We start from the raw sequence: 19,967 nt of genomic DNA, 5'->3' as shown, positions 1-19,967 counted from the left end.
CTGAGCCATAATCTTGCCCAGATCATGTGTATAAATAAGTCACGAAAAAAATTAAAACAAAAGTATTAGCATTTGAACACTTTCTAACATTGAAGTAAAACTCAAACTATAAAGTAATTTACTCAAAGTGTAAAACAAAGTTGTTAAATTAAAACAATGACTAAAAAAAAAAAAAAAAGTGTGATTAAATGTGTGTGGGAGAAAGCGATCCTATTCAGGATTGTTTGACACAATTTGCATTGTAAAAAGCGCTATATAAATAATGGTGACTTGACTTGATTGTCCTTGGGACGTGAATTACAGCTCTACAGCAACTCTTTCCGCCGCAGCCGCTCTCTCCTTCCTCCATCTCTGTCTGGAGCAAGCTGAAGCATTGGCTTAAATCTCCTGTTCAGTGGCATGTTTTTTTCTCACAGCAGCTAAAAGTGAAAAATACAAAATTAATAAATACATATACAAGCATTCATCCAACTACTTTAAAATGTAAATCAGTATATTCAACAAATTTAATCAACACCTGCCAGCCAATCAGAATCGAGTATTCAGACAGACCATGGCATAAATCTATATATACCCAAAAGATACCATTTTTTGTCTATATTGCACACCCCTAAGATAGATATTTAATTGTTCTTTGCTGATTGTTTGCACATAATTCACTGATCATCGTTAAATACGCTTTTATCTTAGAATTAGGTCTTCTCAACGGGAATTGACACAATTCGAACACTGGTTAAAACCTAATAAGTTACTAAAACTAGTTCACTAAAGTATCTCAATATTTCTTCTACCAATTACTTTGTCATAGCTGTAAACAATTTCTCTTTTCCTTCTTTCCCTAGATCAGACCAGACCCCTGTACTTGCGGATAGAGCTGAATGTGCCAGCACTGGACAGGTTTTTAATGGTTTTGGGCTGAGCAGGGAGGCCCTGACAGTGCTGCTGGATCTTCTGGAGATGGGGTGCCAAAATCTAGACCCTGGTGTTTCTTTTCTGTCTGGCCAGTGGTGCATCATACAGAGTGGTCTCCAGAGTGTTTGACATGCCTCGTTCCACTGTCACCGCACTGTCCTCCGAGTTGCTGAATTCATCAAGAGATTCACCTCCCAAAGACCCCAGAACACATGGATGCAGGGCTGGGCTTAAAACTGATGTTGTTTTTCTGATGTTAAACCTAAGTTATTGTAAATAGTTGTAAAAAGTACTTTCAGTAATGTATAGAACTATTTGTTTTAATGTGTAAAACTGTTTATTTACAGGACAAAAAAATAAACGTATAGAGAATGTTTTGTGAAAAAATTATAAGCTGCATTAAAAAAATTAACAATGTACATAATTACTTCTTTTATTTACAAATTTGAATATGCAAAAAAAAAAAAGAATGTACAGAAAGTACTCAGGCTCATTTACAAATAAATTACACTGCAAATATGAATAAAGTGTACAACTTCATTTTTAACTTACATCACAAAAATAAACTACAGAAATTAGGTTGTTTCATTGACAATGTGACATTTAAATTATATATATATATATATATATATATATATATATATATATATACACATATATATATATAAACATTTTAATATATATATTAAAAAATTGTAATGGACCCATTTTTTATTTTCACTGTTTTCTCTTGCCTAATAGAAAATGGCTAATAATGTATTTGTTAAACATTCTCTCAAGAAGGGAACTCAGTCTCTCCCTGCTCTCCTGTGCTCTTCTCTCTGTCTCTCTGGAGTTTGATGTCTTCCCTAAGTAGCTCCTCCAGCTCCCCACTCACCCCCTCACTTGTCCTAGGACACTTGCAATCCTAAGGCAGAACAAATAGACCATGCCTGTTAACAACAAAAGCACAATGAATTTCAGCAAAAAATGTGTCTATTAACTTGCTTACTTTGTATTTTTAAGTCCTTCCCCAGCAGGCTCATTTTCTCCAGAACAGTCCTAAAACAAGAGAAAATGGAAACACTTAAGAAAAATATAAAGACAGGTTTGCAATCTTAACATTAGAAAATATGACACAGCAGCACATGCATACAAAATACTGAAGTGCTCAAGTTTGGTTAAAACATTTGTAGACATATCTTGCATGATAGCACTACTGTAGCGTTTTGGACCGATCAGACACATAACTATTTGTTATATTTAACAAATAATCTCTTATGCCCCCTCAACCAACCAAAGGGCCAACCATGAGGGTCTGTGGACCCTACCCCTGAAATGCATCTTACACCTAAGAAAGGCAGAACAGGCCTCTGGTTCCATGGCAACCCATCAGATAACACTAGTTTTATTGCTCAAAGGAATGCAGGCAGAGCAACGCTCACTACCTGTTTCCTATAGGAAAGACATTATGCCATAAAAATGGACTCTTCTCCAATTAATTCATAGAAAAACCTTTCTTTGAGTGAACACACATATCTTCAGGTCATTGTGTATATTATTACTGTTCTTGTATATGTATTGTATACTGTCTTATGCATGCTTACGATAGATCACTAGTTCAGATCACCTCACTCGTACCATGTTTGGTCTCCATCAATTCGTCTTCGGATGATCTAATTGAGAGTGAATATTACATGTTGATACCTATGCAACATATTAGTGTCCTAAGAATCTTTAGTAGTTTGTGCATTAACCCAGGCAAATTACCTATGCAAATGACCATGTTCAGAGACAGAGTCGTAAAACTTTCCCTGCAAAAGTTCAAGACACCATTGGCTCTTTGACACCGGAAAGGAGTGACCTCTATAGCAGATAAAGCTCTCAAATCAGTGACGCCCAGACAGTCTGCGGTTCTGTTAGATCCTAAGAGGATGAGATGAGGATGTGAGCTCTTCTGGACCCTTAAGTTTTGAGCCAGGCCTTGCGGCCTTTACTTTCCATTCAACAAAAGCTCCTCAGACCTCAGCAGATCTCTTTCACTTTCTACCTGGGAAGAACATTTCTACCTCGGGAACATCTTTGGAATTCATCACTCTTCAACCCGGAAGAATGTGATCGGGAGTCCAAACCTTGAAACCATTAAGATTTTCATCCGAGACTGCATTCTAGACACTCGTCACAACCAAGGCAATGCAAGTATCGTACATCTAACTAAACGAAACAGAGGTTTAGTATAAGTTAAAGACCCCGTTATAAACGGTGCTGATGGTTTTACTCAGGTGGTTAACTGACTCTTTCCATAACTGCATTCTCCGGTTTCTCTAATGGCTTCATTCATCCACTTTAGCTCCCCTTTGTATGTACACGTGAGTGAACGTTTATTCGTTCGTTTGTTTAGATTAGTTATGTGTGTTAGCGTTTAGTTAATAAAAGTTGTGTGCACAAATTACATGAGTTTCTGGTTCTGCCTTGCAAATGAAATGTCTCTTTACGATTTTGACCCCCGCTACATGCTCTAATGCATTAATAGGAAAGTGTTTCCTGTGGCCAAGGAAATATCCTTTCTTAGAGTTGATTTGAACATACAGTGAATGTTCACTGGACAGACAGATCAGTTAATGGCAATTTAATTCTGCTACACTTATTACTGTCAGTCAATATAAATAATTGTAATTAATCATAATTAATTGTAATTATTTATATACAATTCCCTTTTGAGCTAATTTGCTACACTACAAAAACATAACAAAGGGAAAGACTATTGCCTTATATACTGGTTGTTTTATTGTTTGTGGGCTTTGTGTTAAAAAAACCCTGGCTTTTAACACTTTCGCTAGGTATTTGAGTAAATGAAAACAATACTTACATTTTAATGTGAATTCCCCACAGAACTCTCATCCTTCATGTTCTTTGAATATAAATTCCATCGTCATCTGCGCGCAAGTGATTCAGGGATATGGTAGGGTGCAAAGTGTCCATCAGATGTACACTTCATTTTCCTGGGAAACGGAAGGTGCATTTGTAGTCACTTTCGAATTACGGCAGCCTTCGTTGTGCCGCAGTGACGCAATTTGCCTTGGAATGTGGTCTTCGGAGGATGCATCCTGAATTGGGACAGCCTTCGTCGAACCGCTGTGATGCAATCACACTTCCAATACGGAAGAGCCAGCGGAGCAGAGAGCCAGGGCGGAGCCAGCAAAGCAAGGAGCAAGGGTGGAGCAGAGAGCCAGGGCAGAACCAGCGGAGCAGAGAGCAAGGGCGGAGCAGGCAGCCAGGATGGAGCAGGTGGAGCTGAAGAGCACCAGGGCGGAGCAGACGACCACCACAGCAGAGAAGAGGAGAGCAAAGATCCCCACGGCGGAGCAGATGACCACCACAGCAGATCAGATGTCCACCAACATAGAGCTAACGAGGCAGGTGACCACCAAGACGGATCAGGCGGGACTGGAACAGAAAGCACAGAGAGAGTAACAACAGCCTCTGCGGCCGAGACAGGAAAGGCTGAGAGGTCACAGATGGCCTCCATGGGCGAGACAGGACAGTCAGAGAGTTCACAGACAGTCTCCTTGACCGTAACAGGACAGGCAGGGGGTCCAGAAGTGGACGCTGTTAACTTGGGAGGTTCTGCAACAGAAGCTGCCACCTCTGGAACAAGAACGAGCTCTGGAGCAGATTTGAGGACTGGAGTGGGTTCTGGAGCAGACTCATGGACTGGAGTGGGCTCTGGATCAGATTCGAGGACTGGAGCGAGCTCTGGATCAGATTCACGCACTGGAGCGGGAACAGAGCAATGTGTAGCCTAAACGCACAGAATGGCGACCCCCCATTACAGGGAGCATGGAAGAAAAGGGAACAGTCTCTGTGATAACGAGTGCTGAAGATCTTGGGATGCCTGCTGCATGCACCGACATCAACGGCGGGTCCGCCAGACTGAACACCAGCCTCAAACACCCCTGAAATGCCTTAGTGTCTTCAAACGCAACATCCACTATGCTCAGGAACACTGGAGTGGCATCCGTAATGGCTGAAAACAGTAGCTTGATATCCATAACGGCTGTAGACTCTGGTGTTGTGGCCATCTTGTGCAGTGGCTCTGGGTTGGTGGCCATCTTGGAATGAGACTCTGAACTGGTGATCACAGAACAAGGTGGTGCAGAAAACATAGGAGTGGAGACCATAATCACAGGACCTGCTAGTGGCCATGATGGTTCAAGCTCCGCTGATAATCGGCGCTTGATGAAGTTGCTCCCTGCCACAGATGTAGTAGCTCATCGACAGGGTCCATGGTTGAGCTGGGTTGTTGAATAAAGTCGCTGGATCTGGGTATGGCTGATTATTCTGTAACGTGGAGAGCGTGACAACGGAGTTGGAGGATCCAAACGCAAGGCTTTATTTACACACGTGGTCAAAACAGGCAGTGTCAAACACCAGCAAACAGTACAATCCAGGCAGAGGCAAAAGAGTATCCCAATAAACAGGCAGTGGTCAGGGCAGGTGGCAATCAATCAAAAAACTAGGAAACAGTTGGAAACTCAGGGAAACAAGGAAACAGAATTTTTTTCCCCCTTCCTTGTTCGTACTTGCTACTTTCAAGAAACACATGAGGTACTGTTTCTTCAACATGATATTGTTCACATAAACCATTTGAATGTTTCCCTATTAGCCTATTTTAAGTGCACTATTTAAATTTGAATGAGAATAAAACATTATTCTATTATAAATAACCTCTTCCTTCCTTGATTTACCTACAGTATATATTTTATATTGTAAAGAAATCTACCCTTTTTCCCATTTACTTGCCATTCTTCAATCACTTTACTCCAGATTAAAGCCTTATTCTCTGATTTACTTAATGAAACTTTTATCTCTATTGTCTCTCTCTCTGTAAAGCTTGTTTTGCTAATTTATCCACTTCTTCATTTCCCCTTATTCCTGTGTACTGGAATCCATATAAAACTGAATGATATATCATTTAGAACAATTCTTGAATGTATTTGTAAGACACTAAAGAAAATATCTTGGTGACTAGATAAAAGATCTCAAACTCTCTTCCCCGGTTTCACAGACAAGGCTTAAGGCTACCAGACTAAAATGCATGTTTGAGCTGTCTCAACTGAAAATATCTTGTTCTGACCTATCTTAAAATATGTCAGTGCCATTGTTTTGTCTCAAGATGCACACCAGTAACGTGTTCTTGTAAGGTTTTTTTTTTTTTTAAATAAAAGCTGCTTAAGTATAAATATAATTTTCTACTAGAAAAGTATGCATTGAGGCTTTATAATGATGAGAATCAAAATGATCTCACAGACATGAGATGTACCCACAATTATAGAATGGCCCACATGACTATTACCCAATGTCTCCATTTATCATCCATTCAATTTTGTATTTACAGATACATCATTCTCCAATATACATCCTCAGGGTTTGTACAATATACAAGTATGCTTTTATGGACAAATACATCATCCCAAATGAATGAATGAATGAATAAATCTTTCTGTCTCTCTCTCTCTCTATCCTATTGTGTAATTTTACTATATATTATGTTATTTACTCAATATAGTATTATCTTACTTAAAATATTATGTATGGTTATAAAAGTAATCAATAGACTTATCAATATGCTGATTATTACAAAACTGGATGTCTTAAGGGGCCATCCAGTGGACAGTACTGGTGTCTTCCATTAGATTGTACCAGTGAACTTAACCCGATGAACTTTTGGTGATTTCCAGGATATGACAGGTACAAGTAAATGACTTTGATATATGACTCATGTGACCACCTCCAACCAATAGGAGGCCATAGAATAAAAGCTTTTAAAAAATGGCGGATCTGGCCAAATTCTACCATTAAAAATGGACCAAGTGGGCTGGTAATAAATTGTGGCAAACCAGACAGGCATAACCAATAAAAAACTGGAACTACCAAATATGGTTCGCATAGACAGATGTAGGGAGCGAATTTATTTCCTTATAAAATTAATTCTGAGGCCAAAACTCAGGAACTCTCCCAAAGACAGATGCCATGCAATAAAGCCATGAAACTAACCTGGAGAAGATATCTCCAAAGACAACGAAAGATCTCCAAAGAGAACAAAAGATCTTCAAAGAGAACAAACACCACCCTGACCAAACTCATCCCCTTGATCATTTACGACCCCATTCTCCCCCTGCCCTCTCTACCTCTCTCTCTTTTCCCCCCAAAAAAGCTTCACTCAAAGTTCATTGAGAATAGCTATATACCTATCATATATATTGTGAACCCGTTGTTTTTCACCTACATGTTTTGTATCATTTTAAAGGTCTCTGTGTGATTGGTAAAATGGTCTCAATTTCACAGTAGTTACTTATATTATGAGAAATATGGGAAACTAAAGTGAATTCTGTACCTCTGTGTCCTTTCAAAACCTGATAAACATTGCTCTACAGGTGTGACCATTTGGGGCACGAGAACAGCTCCTAGAGAGGTTTCTCATCCCCCATACACAGATCTAATCTGTTTTGGGGCAGAGAATAAATGTTTATGGGCCTTTTGTTCTGGTAGTATTTAAGGTAAAGTTGCAAATCAGTCAGGGCGATTCTGAAGCCAGATCAGTCCAGAGTGTGGAGTGTATTTCATATGTTCCATTCTATGTATTTTCTTGAAATCAGGTATACATTTTTACTCTTAGATTCATCCTTGAACAACTGATGTTAAGTATTTTCTTATTTTTGAATTGGCTTCTTATTGTTTTATGTAATTGGCACGACACGTTTACCTGACTAATAATAAATTGTTATATTTGATTTATTCTGAACTGTCCTGAAATCATTATGACCAGTAGACTGTGAGGAGGCTTTTGTTACCGCAAATCTACGGCCAGGATAGGTCAAACTAAAGGCTCATGAATGAACGGAGCAGTAGGCACGTCATTGGAGACCTCAGATTTCTGTCTATCACTGGTGCTAGCAAGTCGTATGGGGAAAAGACTATTAGTCTACCTACATCCTCTGACTAACACCGGACTGGTGAGTTTGTGATCGTGAGACCGGCGCCTTCGGCCGACGCTATAGGCTCAAAAGAGACATTAGGTCCCCAGTGAACGGATAATTGAAAGTATGGGATGTCTTGGATAATCAAATATCTAAATTAATATATAAGCAATATTTGTGATCAGTTTTTAATTAGAAGTACAATGATCACTTGGAATTGGAGTCAGATCAGAATTGGAGCTAGATCAAAATTGAAACTAAATCCCGATAAATTCAGAAGCGCAAGTAAAAGACCGAACATGCATTAAACCTTCGACCAGGCCGCCGCATTCTGTTGTTTGGACTAGCGGGTGGATCCTTACACAGATATAAAAGTGGATGCCCCAATGGACAGAGATTAGATGCGGCGGCCGACATCTTGGCTTTGTTGCTGTGGTCAATAAAGTCTTATTTTGACATCTGGAACTCTGCTTCTTGAGCTTTATTGACAAATTTGAGAAGACTATCGTTTGTTTCCACAACAATCCTCGTTGTGACTCGGAGCCAGCAATGATGGATTTCTTCTACGTGATCAATGAAGCTCAAAAAGCAGAGTTCCAGATGTCAAAATAAGACTTTATAAAACAAAGTAACAAAGCCAAGATAACGGTCACCACATTTGAAGTCTCTGTCTTGTCGGGGCATCCATTTTATACCCATCTTTCTACCCAAAATTGGTAGTTCTGGTTTTTAAATTGGCTATGCCTGTCTGGTTTGCCACAATTTATTACTAGCCCACCTGGTCCATTTTTTAATGGTGGAATTTGGCCCGATCTGCCTTTTTTTTTTTACTTTTATTTTACGGCCTCCTATTGGTTGGAGGTGATCCCATGAGACATACATCAAACTTGTTTACCTGTTCCTGTCATATTCTGGAAATCACTTAAAGTTCATTGGTACACGCCAATGGAAAATACCAGTACTGCCCCAGTGGATGGCCCTTTAAGACTCACAATCTGTATTAAGACATCCAGTATCGGAATAATTCAGCATATTGATCAGTATATGAATTACATTCTTGAACATACATCATATTTTAAGTAAAATAATACCATACTGAGTAAATATCATAATATATAAAGTAAAAATAACACAATATTCTCTGCTAGCAAAAAAAGTAATTTCAAGTTATCTTTCTCAACACTGTAAGTGTTTTTTTCTTTTCTTTCATGTTTATTTATAACCTGCAACTCTTCCATTAATGCTGAATCTATCTTGATTTCCACTTTCCTGCAGAGTTTAGCTCCAACCTTGATTAAACTCACCTTCCTTCAAATATCAATTAATTTCAATAATTAAATTATTCAGTTAATCAACACTGATAAGCTTAATCAGGTGTGCTAGATTAGGGTTGGCGCTAAACTCTGCAGAAGAGTGGCCCTTGAAAACCAGTGTGGAAATTGCCTAGCCTGTTTATATTTGTGCCGCAGAGGAATCGCTGCTGGAGTCCCAACTGCCAAGCATATCATGGCCCCTTGAAGGCATTTTTCTAAAATTCAGAATATTATATTTTTTTGTAATTATTAATAATTCTAGTTAGAGTGACATTTTGTTTTATGCCACAGTTGCTTCACAGCTCCTCGTAGAAGAGCCCCAATATTCTGACTCCGCAACAAAGAGTAAGTCAAGTTTTGATTTTTCACCTTAAAATAATACTGCACATTCAAGGAGCATTCTGCAGTATTCACAGGCTATCGCACAAAAGTCTTACAAAAGCTACAAGAGATTGTCGAGAACCAGCAAGATATCCTGGCTATGCAGAGACCGTTACTGGCTGCTGTAGCTGTGACAGAGGAAGATGGGGAATTCCTGGAAAATGGACCATGCCAAACAGTGGATGAACTGCAGATCCTTGACAGGGAATAGGAAAACAAAGAAAAAAGGGCCAAGATGGTAATACATATGCAAGGCCCTTAAATGCACCTCCATTTAGCAGTGGGGGTTACAACCTGGTGCAAATAGTAGTGACCTAGGTGCAAAATAATAATAGATGCCATTTACACAAGTTTTTTAATTTATTTTTTTTTAATTTATTTTGTCTTTTGGTAAACATGTAAGTATCATGTGATCGGCCAAGGACAAAAAAGAAAGATAACACAAATAGCCATATAACAACGTGAACAACAAAAGTAAAATGCAGTACAAATTTCAAATCAAGCATTTTATTTAACTTTGGCAGCAATCAAAGTTTTCAAATGCCTTTTCTAGTATTCCTGTCTTGATCTCTGAGCTGCTGCAACAATGGTATCTTTGGTCTTTTTCTTGCTGTCAGTTGTCTTGGCAGAGTGATGTGGCTGCTTGCTCTGCTTTTTCTTTTTCTTTAACTGCACTACAGTCTATTTTTTTATTTATTTTTTCCTCCCCTGTTTTTGATTTGCAGCAGATGGTGAAGTGAAGCCGTTAAGAGTTGTTCACGGTTTCATTTTCACTGAACACATTTTCAGTTTCATACCTATTTATTGATGTAAATTTTGTTTTATGTTTAAAATGTTCATATCTCATTTCAGAGATTGAGAGTTTCTTTAAATGAGATATATATATTTTTTTTTTTTTAAATATTAAATTCATGGTTCATAAGATTCTTATGTTTTGTGAACAAACTACGTAGAAGTGGTTTGTTGACTGATTATTTATGTACAGGCATCAGAATGTAAAGGAGGAACCTAATCTTCAACTCATGTTTACATATGAGGTTTACCAACGGTAAACAGAATATTTTGGTTTAACCAGAAACCGCTATGTGTTTGCCTGTAAATATCACGGTGACCTGTTTGTGAAGCAACGTGAAAATGAAACTAATGATCATAAAGTCAAAACATCACGTAACATGTCGACTGACATTTCAGTAAAGTACGCAGCTTGTGTTTAAGGGTATTGTTTGTGTTTTTTCCATTTAATTTAAATTGTGCCCAGCAGGAGTTGAATATCAGGCTTCAATGATTTACTTCAGAATGTGTATATGAAATTTTATTTATTACCTTGACAAAACAAATGTCATGAATGTGGTCAGATGTCGTTTTTATTTTTACAGTAACAGATTATAGGCCTTTTTATTTTCTACTACCAATGACAGAAATAAGCACAGATAGAAAAGCAACATGTGTTTGAGACTATATTGCACTGCAGTAGCATTTACACATTAATACTTAATAAAAAAACTGCACACATTTCAAAACAGAAAATATTTATTGACCGTATAAAATAAGGTTACATGTGAAACTGATATAATTCATGACTTTCAAAATAATTTGTGTAAGTACATGGATCATCTAAATAAGCTTAGATTTGCAAAAGAATGCAATAAAATACATAATTCAATCATGTTAACAAGCTGAATCTGTGAGGAAAAAGGCACATTAGCTTCTGATTTTTCTCACTGAATCACATATCTTCTCCGTCGGTAGTGTCCCCTTCGGCCCCAGTAACATGTTTTGCAGCCCCAGGTTTTGATTCATAGCAGACACTTAACCATTTAATGTGCTGTGTTTGTAAGCTATAGGCTGATCTGCTCGCCTGTATATAGTAAGCTTTTACGATCACTGTTTTAGCACATTCAGGCACTTCATATGTTTGTCATGTAAAAGGGGTCATCGGATCCCCAAGTTGATATGATTCTTTAGGGTCTTAATGAAAAGTCTGTAACATATTCAAATTTCTCAGCAGTAGTGTAAAAAACACCTTTTTAAACCTGTCAAAATCAGCTGTTTTCAGCATGCTGATCTAGTCCATGTTTCTTTAAATGCTAATGAGCTCTGCTGACTCCGCCCCTCTCTTCTGTGGAGCGAGGAGCAGACCATAGATCTGTGTAGATTCCCTATTCGACCGCTCCAGATATGTTGACACGTCAGCCATCTCACATTCACCATAATAATCAATGAATATTCAAAGATATACAAGTGTATAACTTGATGTAGACGCACAGTCAATACGCTCAAAGATTCACAGACCGTTCCAAAAATGGCGGATGGCTTGCGTATCGCGGCCCATAGAAACTTCAGCCACGAAACTGGCGATTTGCAAAGATTAATAAAAACCCTTAAAGAATTTACAATTCTTATTTTTTTGATGGAATACTGTAGTGTTTATTATAAAGAATTCATCCGTGCACTTGGTTTTTTTTTTTTTTTTTAATTCATGTGCCTTCGTAATCTACATTCTGACAGTAATCTCAGAACAGCCTGATTTGAGAAAGGGGATTTTAAAAAACCACTGGGTGGATTTTTATCATTATAGGATGGATGTGTACACGCACTTCCAACACGCATTTGTTCAAACAACTTGTAGAGTGAATTTTGCATCCGATGACCCCTTTAAGCATTTTAGATTGTGCAGCAGGTGCTGTATATGGGTCACATTTGTGTATTTCTTTTTTCACAGCTGATCTAGATCTGTGTGAAGCAGATGGTAAACAGAAAGGCCTGTGCTGCAGCACTAAATAGCAATGGCTTTTTTACCTCTTTACCCATCCTGACACTGCTTTCTGAGCTGCTCCATTTCATTTCAGAGTCTGAACCGGCTGAAGATTCAAACAGGTTTCTGTTTCCAGTGGCACTTTCCCCACATCCAGTTTCTCCCAGCAGAACTAGTCTGATCTGGTCTTTCCTCTCAGGAACTACATCAGCCTCATCTGGATCTTCAGCTGAAACTGCAACAGAAAGATCAGATCAGGATGTTTAATCAGATCGCTCATTGTTCATTCATTCTGTAGTTCCTAGTGCACAGAGTTCAGTATATCACTATATAAGCAAGGACTAAAGAAATAAAGCGAGGAACTCTAACACTGTCGTATTTCACCGTGTCTGTAACATCTGTCCTGTTGGATTCCCTGTGATTGTTACAGGGACTTTTATGCTTTAGATGTGTTTTCTGTTATTGTTTTTTGTTTTGTTTTTTTTTAAAAGTTGTCATCCCCTGTATGTACCCTCTGTTTTTCGGTTCCTTAATTTCTTGGCCGATATTCCTCGTTTTTTGCTTTCTGTTTTTGTTCTGTTTTTTGCTTTCTGTTTTTGTTCTGTTTTTTTGCTTTCTGTTTTTGTTGTTTTCTTGGATTTTTTTAAAAGATTAAATTAGTTCATGTTGTGTTTGGATCCAGTCCCTCTCTTGATTCACCTTCATCACTGTGCATCAGAGAACCGGAGCAGAAACTTCTTTAGATAAAAACAGTCATAGTAACCCTACATTGTAATTCAGCAACTTTGTGCCAGTTTCACTAATGCTATATTAATGCATTAAATATTCATTTGGTTTTCCATGTTTCATTTAATGACTAATCATAAAAAAACTGCCAACATAAAAATGAGCATACATCATTGAATTTAATGTTTTTATCATCTAGAACTTTACAATCCAAGATTTTTGCACCCAAGGCAAGAGATGAGCAAGGAAGTTTAACACTATTATTCAACCGTTATAATGAGATACCTTTATTAAAGAATATGTAACCTTCTTTGTTAATTTATTCTGAAATAATATTCGACCAAAGCTGCTTCTTGTGACTTTTATCTGTGTAAAATAGCGACGTTGGTTGGTAATGACACAACAACAACAAAACAACTTACAATTGACAATGCTGGGCATGCTGTCTCCTCCTCTTCCGTCCCATGATAAATTTCTCTCTGTTCTCCTCCATTGTTCCTTCAATCTTCTGAAGTAGTTCTTGAATCTGATTGTCTGATTTTCTCTTGTTATTAAAACAGTGAAACTTTCCTCCACATTCAGTCACCAGTCGCTGTAGATCTGCATGATCTTTGTGTTTCAGATGTTCCTCAATGGTCTGATCCAGATCCTCCAGATCATCTTTGTGTGTGAACAGAATCATGAAGTATTTCTGAACCTCAGGACCAAATAAACACTTGATATAATCCAGGATCTCTTCCTCGTTTTGCACAGGTTGCTCTAGAGGAACGGTGAGCAGAACTGAACTGAGACCTGCTGAACATCGAGAGACCAGCTGCTCTTCAGACAGATCTGGATCCAGTAGATCTGGACAATCAATCACAGCAACCTGCTTCCCACCAATCTGTGTTTGACCCTCACACACTTCAGACTCATGCTCTTGAAACTTTCTTTCTGTCAGTAAAGTGTTTCCAGATGAGCTTTTCCCAGAAGCCTTCCTGCCCACCAGAAGAATCCGGATCTCTGGATCATCTGGACTGGAGCTGATCGCTGACATCTCTGAAAGAGACAGACGATATTAAATATGATAGGCCTATATGTAAAATAAGGCAATTTATCTATTAATCTGAGTCTGAGGATCAGGTCTGTGCTTGTTAACAGATGATAAATCTAGTGGATCTTTATTTTAATGCTAGTCTGGGTCAGCTGAAGACTACAGGTTGCCCAGGCAGAACAGTGATCCATCTCACTCAAAATTATAACACAATTTGTTCTCTTTATTAAATATGCATAGACGTGTGGTTCTGCAAATGCAAAATAAAGCATATAAATATATTGGCTAGAAGACACAACATTAGTAGGATAGCATTGCAAATTGCCAATCAATACAGATAAATGTATTTCTTTCTTATTTTTCTTACAGTAATTGTATGAGTTAGAATGGATATACAAACATAAATGCAAAGATTGTGTGTGCGCTGACGCTGCATGAACTGTGAGCACACAGCCCACATGCAAAAAATGTGTTATAAATAACTAGTGCAGGCCTGGTCGAAACAGAGAACAAACAACTCCAAAGAACATTCAGTTGACCCTTGATCACTCTTGCATGCAAAGAACAGCTGTGTGTTAAATATCTACACAATGGCTTGATCTTCACAGTTAAACGTTCAACAACGTTTACTTGCAATGCGAATCATGCACAATCAACGATATTCCTTAAATTTGGATTAATATTGTTTTTCTTGTTTATGAAGATTGATTAAAACATATTTGCAGACCACAAAAAAAAAAAAAGTAACAAAACAACACTATGGATTTGTGAAACATATTTCATACCTTAAGCGGATCCTTGTCCAAAATAAACGAGGAGATGAAGGATTTTCTCCCCAAAACTGCAGGTTTTAGCGAGCGCAGCCATCAAGCACAAAAGACAAACAAAGTCCAGTCTGTGCAGAAACAAACGACTTCTGTCAGTAAACCTCATGAGTTTTCTCTGTGGGCGGGGCTTAGCTGTGGGTAGAAAGATCCCACTGACCGCTTCACTAACACTTATGCCAAGTTCACACTGAACAAATTTATGCCTAGTTCACACTGCACGATTTTCAAACTCGTCGGATCGCTGTTGTTTTCACACTGCGTGACTATCTGGGGTAGCATTCAGTCGCTGCTGTGTTCACATTGCACGATGGATCAGCGACAGGGGCTTTCACATTGCATGACTTTACAATAGGAAGAATCACCGACAACTCTGTCTGATCCGCAAACTACATTTCACAACAAAACACACGCGAGAAGTGATAAGGAAATAACGCGTGAACCTGCGTCAGCCCGTTGTTCTGGAGCGAGACTGAAGTATTAAAAAAATATAGCCCGCAAATAGTCTGTGCGCTGATTTCCAGCTACAAAAAGAAAAACAGATTATGCAGGAGGGAGATGCAGGGATTGTGTTCTGCAAAGAGTGGTAAATAATAATTTGCAGTAACTGTTATGCTGATGTTGCGGCTGTTCAAGCGTTTGTGCTCGTCTCTGTATGATATAATTGTACATATTAAAATACTGATGTAGTCTATAACTCCTCACCGAACTTCCCTCTGCCCTGTATCTTTGTCTCTCATTGGCTGAAGGTCATCGTGATGTAGTTTTCAGTCAGAAATCATTGCACACAGCGTGATTGTGAATCGCCGACAGCTCCAGATATTTAGCATGGCAAATATTTCACAGGAGTCGGCGACGTGTCGGCGATTCTCTCAGATCGCGTCTTTGATAATTCACACTGCGCGATTGTCTCTCGCGTGAACGAGCTCCGATTTGCCTCCGATGTCGGGCATTTGTCGGCGATTTATCAAAACCTGTCGGCGAGTGAAAAATCGGGCTAAAATCGTGCAGTGTGAACTCGGCATTACGGAGCCCAGGAAGTCACCTGTAGGAGAAAAAAAAACAATCCGTGCCGACGGTTTTGCAATCCGTTCCCTCAGTTTATAAACCGTACTCACGGATTCTTAAACTGTTCCCTCGGTTTAACAAATCGTGCCCACGGATTAATAAACCGTACCCATGAATTTCCAATCCGTGCGCTCAGATTTTGTAAACCGTACCCTCGGTTTTTGAATCCGTACCCACAGATTCATAATCCGTTCCCACGGGTTTGTAAACTGTACCCACGGATTCATGCAGCAAGCTCCGAGGTAGCCTACGTGTTAACGAATCATATTGTATATTGTTTTATTGCATATTATTATGTGGAATAGGCCTACAGCAAATTGTAACGGACACGAGTTGGAATACAACGATTTAATAAGAAAGATGTGCGTCAAAATCTTGTTTAATTTGTGATCATCTTAGACTTGATTATTATTGTATAATAAACCTGGCGTTGTGACTGACTTTGGAGTCATTTGTTACTCTTTTGTAAGTCGTTTTGAATAAAAGCTTCTTCTAAATGCATGTAACCTAAATACATAACAACAATAATAATAAAATAATAGTTATTATTATTATTTTAATTTATAGGCTAAATAAATGAGTGCACTTAAGACAGTAAAATGTTTGTCATAAAATAATTCATGAATGCTTTATTTTTAATAACATTTGACAGTTTTGGAAATGTGTTTGTGTACTATTCATTCTTAACATGAAGACTTATTTTGGTGATTTTATTATACATTTTATATAATTAGTTCGGACGTAGCACAGTGCTCATTCAACAAATGCACAGCTAAACAGATGAGTTTTGAGTCTGGATTTAAAAGTGGCTAATGTTTCAGCACATCTGATCTCTTCTGGAAGCTGGTTCTAACTGCGGGCGGCATAATAGCTAAAATCGGACTCCCTTTGTTTTGTGTGAACCCTTGGTATTTCTTTTTTTTTCTTTTTTCTTTTATTAAGGTCAACAAAACATACATGACAGCCCACATGATTTGTGTGAGTGAGTGAGTGTGTGTGTGTGTGTGTGTGTGTGTGTAAGTGTTGGGGGTGGAAGTATATAAATAAAGGAAAGTACAACAGACATGACAAAAGTAAAAAAAAAAAAACAATAGTAATGATAACAGTAATAATAATAATAATAATAGCATTAATAACAAAAATTAGAGGATGAGGAAGGTGATAAGTAATAATAGTAATAGTAGCAGCAACAATATCAATAAATAAATAATAACTAATAATAATAATAGTAATTAACTCAATTAATCAGAAATGAGGGGAAAGTTGAGGGTGAGGAGGATGACAAATATCAATAATAATTGTATTAAATAGTAATTAGTAATAGTAGCAACAATAACAATAATACATTTATTCATCTGAGACGGGTGGTTGGGGAATCAGGAAGAGGACAAATTGTAATAATAATAATAATAATGGTAGTAATAATAATGACGAAATAATAATAGTAATAATAATAATAAAGCTATAAATAGTAAGATATTGTAAGGCTGCCTCTGGGCCCTCCGTGCGTAAGGAATAAATTAGGCCCAAAACGAGGCATCAAGGAGAGGTGCTGCGGGTCACAAGGCCCAAAGTCCCACCCCCGGCCGCCACTCACATGCCACGCTTACCTTACGTATGTATATGTATTGTTGAGTGTATGATGCATTGAAAAAGCGTGACGTGCAGCGTGGAACCAGCCCAGTGCAAAGTCCAACCCTTGGTGTTTCTAACTCGATCCTAATGATCTGAGTGATCTGTTAGGTTTATATTCGGTGAGCATATCTGCAATGCATTTAGGTCCTAGGCCATTGAGAGATTTATAAACGAGTAAAAGTACTTTAAAATCAATCCTAAATGTAACTGGAAGCCAGTGTAAAGACCTGAGGACTGGTGTAATATGCTCAAATTTTCTGGTTCTAGTCAGAATCCTGGCAGCAGCGTTCTGGATGAGCTGCAGCTGTCTAATCGTCTTCTTTGGAAGGCCGGTGAGGAGACCATTACAATAATCCACCCTGCTGGTGATAAAGGCATGAACCAGTTTCTCCAAGTCTTGACTGGAAACAAAACATCTAATTCTTGCAATGTTTTTGAGATGATAGTATGCTGATTTAGTTACTGCTTTGACATGACTACTAAAACTAAGGTCTGTCTCCAGAAACACCCCAAGATTGTTTACTTGGTTTTTAGTTGATTGACCCCTAGAGTCCAGGTATGCATTCACCTTGAGAACTTCATCTTTGTTTCCAAATGCAATGACTTCAGTTTTCTCCTTGTTTAACTGAAGAAAGTTCTGGCACATCCACATTAACAGTATCTAACTCTGGGGGGAAAAGCTTAGTATAATAAAATCACCAAAATAAGTCTTCATGTTAAGAATGAATAGTACACAAACACATTTCCAAAACTGTAAATGTTATTAAAAATAAAGCATTCATGAATTATTGTATGACAAACATTTTACTGTCTTAAGTGCACTCATTTATTTAGCCTATAAATTAAAATAATAATAACTATTATTTTATTATTATTGTTGTTGTTATATATTTAGGTTGCATGCATTTAGAAGAAGCTTTTATTCAAAACGACTTACAAAAGAGTAACAAATGACTCCAAAGTCAGTCACAATGCCAGGTTTATTATACAATAATAATCAAGTCTAAGACGATCACAAATTAAACAAGATTTTGACGCACATCTTTCTTATTAAATCGTTGTATTCCAACTCGTGTCCGTTACAATTTGCTTTAGGCCTATTCCACATAATAATATGCAATAAAACAATATACAATATGATTCGTTAACACATAGGCTACCTCGGAGCTTGCTCCATGAATCCGTGAGTACAGTTTACAAACCCGAGGGAACGGATTGCGAAAGCGTGCGCACGGATTATGAATCTGTGGGTACGGATTCAAAAACCGAGGGTACGGTTTACAAAATCTGAGCGCACGGATTGGAAATTCATGGGTACGGTTTATTAATCCGTGGGCACGATTTGTTAAACCGAGGGAACAGTTTAAGAATCCGTGAGTACGGTTGATAAACTGAGGGAACGGATTGCCTGTAAAGAACAGTTGTGTAAACGCCGTTAAATATCTACACAATGGCTTGATCAGTTAAACGTTCAACAACGTTTACTTCAATCAACGATATTCCTTAGATTTGGATTAATCTAATATTGCTTTTTCTTGTTTACAAAGATTGATCAAAACATATTTGCAGACCACAAAAAGAAAGAAAGAAAGAAAAAGCAAACAAAGTAACAAAACAACACCACGGATTTGTGAAACATATTTCATACCTTAAGCGGATCCTTGTCCAAAATAAATAAACTGCAGGTTTTAGCGAGCGCACCCATGAAGCACAAGAGACAAACAAAGCCCTGTCTATATAGACCCTTTTTCTGTTAGTAAACATCATGAGTTTTTTCTGTGGGCGGGCTATAGCTGTAGGCAGAAAGATTCCACTGACTGCTTCACTAACACTAGTTATGAAGTCTGTTAGCTTGTGTTTTTTAGCAATTAGTGGAGAAAATCCGGTTTACCTGCATATGTAAGATCACTCACTGTGCAGGACCGTGATTGTTATTTAAATAAGTTAACTTTAACGGACGAAACCAGATTGGCTGACCTGTACTCACTCAAAGGATGGACGATCTGACAGGATTACCTCAGGTTTAGTGACTCAAGTCTATAGAGAAACCTAACGTGTAGTAAAGAGAAACTCACCTGTGTCTGTCTAGTCAGGAAGATGTATATATTTCAATTTCAGCAGGCAACTATTTTTACAGCTACATGAGAGTGAACTGGGCCAAAATACAAAAAGTAAGTTAAACATTCAATGTGATGGATATATTATTTGAAGATGCATGTGTCATGGCCAAATAGTTATTTTAACCCATACAGAAGTCACATAGATTTAAATATATTTTGATATATTTAAATATCTTAAATGCAGAAGAAAATATATTTTATACAATGTAAATATATTTTGAAATATATATTTAAATATTTG

General features: G+C 37.9%; 1 protein-coding gene across 3 annotated transcripts; it reads right to left on the bottom strand.

Annotated features, from left to right (window-relative positions):
- Positions 1–1,595: 1,595 nt before the first annotated feature.
- LOC131536460 (GTPase IMAP family member 9-like) lies at positions 1,596–19,344 on the bottom strand. Of its 3 annotated transcripts, XR_009269979.1 has the most exons (5): positions 14,865–15,279; positions 13,469–14,084; positions 12,365–12,555; positions 1,904–1,953; positions 1,596–1,819 (listed from the first exon to the last, which is right to left on the bottom strand). XR_009269979.1 is itself a non-coding variant. In XM_058769391.1 (4 exons), the coding sequence occupies exons 3-4, from the start codon at positions 14,080–14,082 to the stop codon at positions 12,546–12,548; spliced, it is 624 nt and encodes a 207-aa protein (XP_058625374.1). In that variant the 5' UTR covers positions 14,083–14,084; positions 14,865–14,974; positions 19,255–19,344; the 3' UTR covers positions 10,486–12,545. The 3 variants fall into 3 exon arrangements, 1 of the variants encoding a protein (XP_058625374.1); XR_009269980.1 differs by lacking the exons at positions 1,596–1,819; positions 1,904–1,953 and adding an exon at positions 9,677–9,761; XM_058769391.1 differs by lacking the exons at positions 1,596–1,819; positions 1,904–1,953 and adding an exon at positions 19,255–19,344 and having other exon boundaries at positions 10,486–12,555; positions 14,865–14,974.
- Positions 19,345–19,967: the final 623 nt, after the last annotated feature.

Source organism: Onychostoma macrolepis, chromosome 03, assembly GCF_012432095.1.
Source record: "Onychostoma macrolepis isolate SWU-2019 chromosome 03, ASM1243209v1, whole genome shotgun sequence".
Classification (NCBI taxonomy): Eukaryota; Metazoa; Chordata; class Actinopteri; order Cypriniformes; family Cyprinidae; genus Onychostoma; species Onychostoma macrolepis.
The sequence above is the reverse complement of the archived record's forward strand: the minus strand, read 5'-3'. Positions and strand labels throughout refer to the sequence as shown.

Bases quoted from the DNA above. Each gene is read 5' to 3' on its own strand.
- LOC131536460 (XM_058769391.1), bottom strand. From the start codon at position 14,082: ATGTCAGCGATCAGCTCCAGTCCAGATGATCCAGAGATCCGGATTCTT.